Raw genomic sequence first — 4,057 nt, 5'->3', positions numbered from 1 at the left:
AAAGAGGAATGAGAGTAGACATAAAAAAGACCTGGAAATTGGATAAAATAAAATTGTATGAGCAGGTGAAAAAGGTAAAGGGCTACAGGAAACAGAGGTGAGAAACTCCTGTGTTTATGTTACGGGAGAAGTACAAAGAGAAAAATCTAAAAGGAGAAGACAGAAAAGGAAATCTAGTCCAGGCAAAATACGTTCCTCAAGAAGACATGACAAAAGTTTCACCTGTCACCAATGGTGAGAGTAAGCAGAGCTTCTTTTCAAGCGACAAGACATACCAATATTCTTTGAAAAAGACATTCTCTGTGGAATAAAGTATTTCACATCACATGATTAAAGTGCTTAGGTCTAAGAAAAGCACACAGTGCAAGATTCTACACAGACGCATAATTTGATTTTCTAATGAAATCAGGGAAGCACATGATATGTGTCAGGGTACATGCTTCTGCTTCAAACACTTCACACAAGAAAAGCTTTCTTAGACATGAAAAGGAAAATTATGTATGATTCAGTAATGTTTTTTAGCATTTGAAGTTAATTGTAGTAGTGTGTAATCTTTCTCAGCATTTCTTAAAAATACCCTTATTCGTAAGTTATTATTGCATTAATTTTTTTTTCTTTGGACTTAATATTCAGTGTGTAGCATTTGAAAATAGGATACAGAAAAATTGTGCATAAGGAACGGAGATTTTTCTTTATGTAGGAATGGTGAAAAAATATTAAGACTGTAGGATCTTATTTTATAATATTGCAGTGTGGCATTATAATGCAGCATTTACAAAGTTTATTTTAATAAACTGCTTAGTAGTTGATCAGTCTTTCTGATGTTATCTTGACAGTAAAAATTACCACTGTAGCAACTCTATTACTCTTAAACATGTTAAATATTATCTGTTGGTACAAAGCCCTTTTGAAATCTCATCTGGAATGTTACGTGTTGTTCTTGCTGGGAGTCAAGCACTGAAAAAATATTTCTACACCTTTCCACAGTTATTCATGCACTCCTATTTAGATCAGTAATCCCTGCAAGTCTTTGAAAAAGAAGGACTCATTAAAACCAAGTATAAACTAGAAAAAGCAGGGTTGGGAGAGTATTGCATTGCAGTAAAGGTTTTGCAAATAAAACAGTAAAACAATCTTGCTCTGACAAAATTGTAATATTACATGTCTGAAATGGCAAGAACATTACTATGAGAAACGATCATAGCTCAGATACTCCAATGAATGTTTAGTTCTCTGTGATGTGGTGACGACATTTGGTGTACGTAGCTGACTACGAAATAAATAGTAATTACATCATAATTATGGCTGTAAGCTCTATTCTCATTTGTGATATGACTTTTGTATGTTACCACTTACAGGCTTAATCAGTTTGTGGTATAATGTAGAAAAAGTCTACTTTGTAAGAAAGAGAATACTGTTCTTCACCCTTGTGGACCAAGGACTTGAGCATAGAGTGTAAATTATTTGTCCATAATGTCACTGGAGGTCACTGGAAGAGTTTGAGGCTGATTCTAAGGCTCCTAGCACTTGCCCAGTGCATATCACACCGTTGGGTAAGGTTGTCCCAGCTAAGCAGTTCAGTAGAATTGGAGTCTAAGGCTTTTTTGGATTTTCCTATGTTGACATTAAATGGCTGGCAGGCAAGAACATGTGGCAGCCTTGTACAACCTCACAAAATAGAGAAGTGATGAGATTGTACAGTATTGTTATCTCAGTTCTACTGAGAGGAGGGGTGATTATTAGTAACCATGTATTTTTGTGTACTTCTGGGCTTAAGTAAGAGTTGTCTTAGACTCAAGGGATGGCTTTTCCTCTGATACATGGAGTATGCCTCTCGTTCAGGCAGTTTCTTTCATCCTCATCTGGTCCTGCAGTCACCTTCTCAGAAAAGCAAGTAATGTCTTTTTCTCATGAGCCTAAATGTCCCCAGTTCCCAATTTTATTCCAAGTTTGTGTTTTTCACAAGTTAAACACATATGGGAAGATCACTGTTATCATGTCATATGATATTAGATCTGATGCTGTTTATAATCAATGGAAAGAGACAGGCAACCGTCAAGATTTAATGACTCTTGTTACTGATCAAGAAATAACTGGCAGCAAATAATGGATCTCACATAGCCTGAGGTACTTATGACACTTCAAAATTTATAAATAGACTTGTTTTTCAAAACATTGCTCAAAGACCACTGAAAAGTGGCTCTTGCCTTGGAGTCTAGACTAATTCCATGAGATCTTCCCTGCTGTGGCATTTGTTTTGGTATGTTAGGATGTAACAGTTTCTAGAAAATGTGATGATTTACGCAGATGCCCTTCCAATCCATCACTTCTTCCCATTTTTGCACAGATGTGCAGCACTACTGTTCATTGAGTTCTTCAAGGCCAGCAGGTTGATGGAACTAATTAAAATGAAAGAAAAATTAAAAAGTATTTTTGTTTCTAGATGGGTAAGTTCCCCACTTTCTTTTACTTGGGCATGGCTTCTCAGCTTACTGTGCCAGCATGAGAGTGGAGAAAGTACAGATATTAATGGCTGAAACAGAGAAACATTGAAAGCTGCTTAACCAGCACGTAGTGCAGTGTATGTAAAACCACAACCACATTTTGATCAGGTATCACAGACATGATGTGGACTCCTTCAGACCTCCACCTCAGTGATTCTGGTTGTAAGAACTCAAACCAGTTTTTCACTAGTTTGTGGGAAGCAGCCTTGCAATTTCATAGGAATAACATCTGTTCATGCTAAACTACAGAAGAGTAGTTTGTGTGCATGATACTAAATCTGCCCTCTCCACACACAGTGGAATAATTGGATATAAGAAGAAATACAGCTGAGTACTCTGTTTTGGTTTTGTTATCATGTAAACATGTATTTACTGACTAAAATATGCTTTCTCATAATATTCATACCACAGGTCAGTTACTCCGTCTGAAAATGTTTCGAGAGGACCACGGGTCTTGGATGACAATGTTCTTCAGTACCATCCTCTTCCTCTTCATTTTTTCTCACATTTATAATCTGTTCCTCATTATGGCAGGGAATATGAGGTAGGTTACAGAGTTTCTTTTTGTCTCTTTTGCTCTAGAATATATTCTACTGGAAACTTTTCATAATATTTTGCTTTAGAGTGAGAAAGAGCTTACCAAAATGTAAACATCCTAGTGTTCACTATCTTTTTTTATTCCTCTTTCTGAATTTGGGTATAGAATAGTAATTTATTTGGTAAATTGGCCAAGAGGATTAAAGTATCAGTTTTAAAAAGTGGGGACCTAAAATAATGATAGCAACTATTACATCAGGGTAGTAATGACCATTATATCTATTTTTGTATTTATTTAAAATTATAGCTCCACTAATTTTATTTGAAGTTAGGGCTGAGTAGTGTAAAAGTATAAGTATTACTATTGTGCATACCTCCGGAAATTTAAAGTTAAAAGAAATTGAAACTTCCAAACTTGAGGAAGCTGACACTCAAAACATAGATATTAAATGCATAGTATAGTGCTATTTTGGTTATCTACAATAATATTTGCTGTTCCAGTTTGTTAAAATAATTCTTAAAAATCCATTCTTTTTCCCATAAGGTGCTCTGACCAGGTTGGCTGAAGGATGAACAGCTATCTTTTTATTATGTCTGGATTTATTTTAAATGGAGCTTTTTGTATTAATTTTCCTATTATCTCAAAGTTAACACCACTTTCACATGTTGATTTTCCTGAGAAAACCTACATTATCAGTCATGTGATACATACAAAATGAGTTCATTGGACAAAATTACACAGTCATGTTGTCTGTGAAAAGCAAGATAGCACCTGAGGAGTTTCTAGCAAGGAATAAAGAACCCAATGAAACCCACTGAAGAACAGTGCAAATAATTGAACGACTTGTTCTTAGCAGGATATTAGAACCATACCAGCAGTGTCTAATGAAGTGTATTTAATGAACCCTGGTGTGGTGTGTTACAGATCTTAAATGTATCAACAAAAATACGCAGTGTATGAAGTCCTGTTACCAATGTGACGTAAGACAAAAGGTGAGTAGGAGGCAGACTGGGTG

The 4,057-nt window shown here is 35.6% G+C and overlaps 1 protein-coding gene across 1 annotated transcript in view; it reads left to right on the top strand.

Annotated features, from left to right (window-relative positions):
• LOC104548362 (transmembrane protein 117-like) overlaps positions 1–3,048 on the top strand; it is a gene marked incomplete at its 3' end in the record, with an annotated part of 32,034 nt that extends 28,986 nt beyond the window's left edge. Inside the window, exon 2 of the mRNA XM_010194364.1 lies at positions 2,916–3,048. Coding sequence (XP_010192666.1) covers positions 2,916–3,048 — 133 coding nt within the window. The remainder of the gene's footprint in view (positions 1–2,915) is intronic.
• Between the last annotated feature and the right edge of the window lie 1,009 nt (positions 3,049–4,057).

The sequence above is a fragment of the Mesitornis unicolor genome, unplaced genomic scaffold, assembly GCF_000695765.1.
Source record: "Mesitornis unicolor isolate BGI_N332 unplaced genomic scaffold, ASM69576v1 scaffold13411, whole genome shotgun sequence".
In the NCBI taxonomy this organism is placed as follows: domain Eukaryota; kingdom Metazoa; phylum Chordata; class Aves; order Mesitornithiformes; family Mesitornithidae; genus Mesitornis; species Mesitornis unicolor.
The sequence above is the reverse complement of the archived record's forward strand: the minus strand, read 5'-3'. Positions and strand labels throughout refer to the sequence as shown.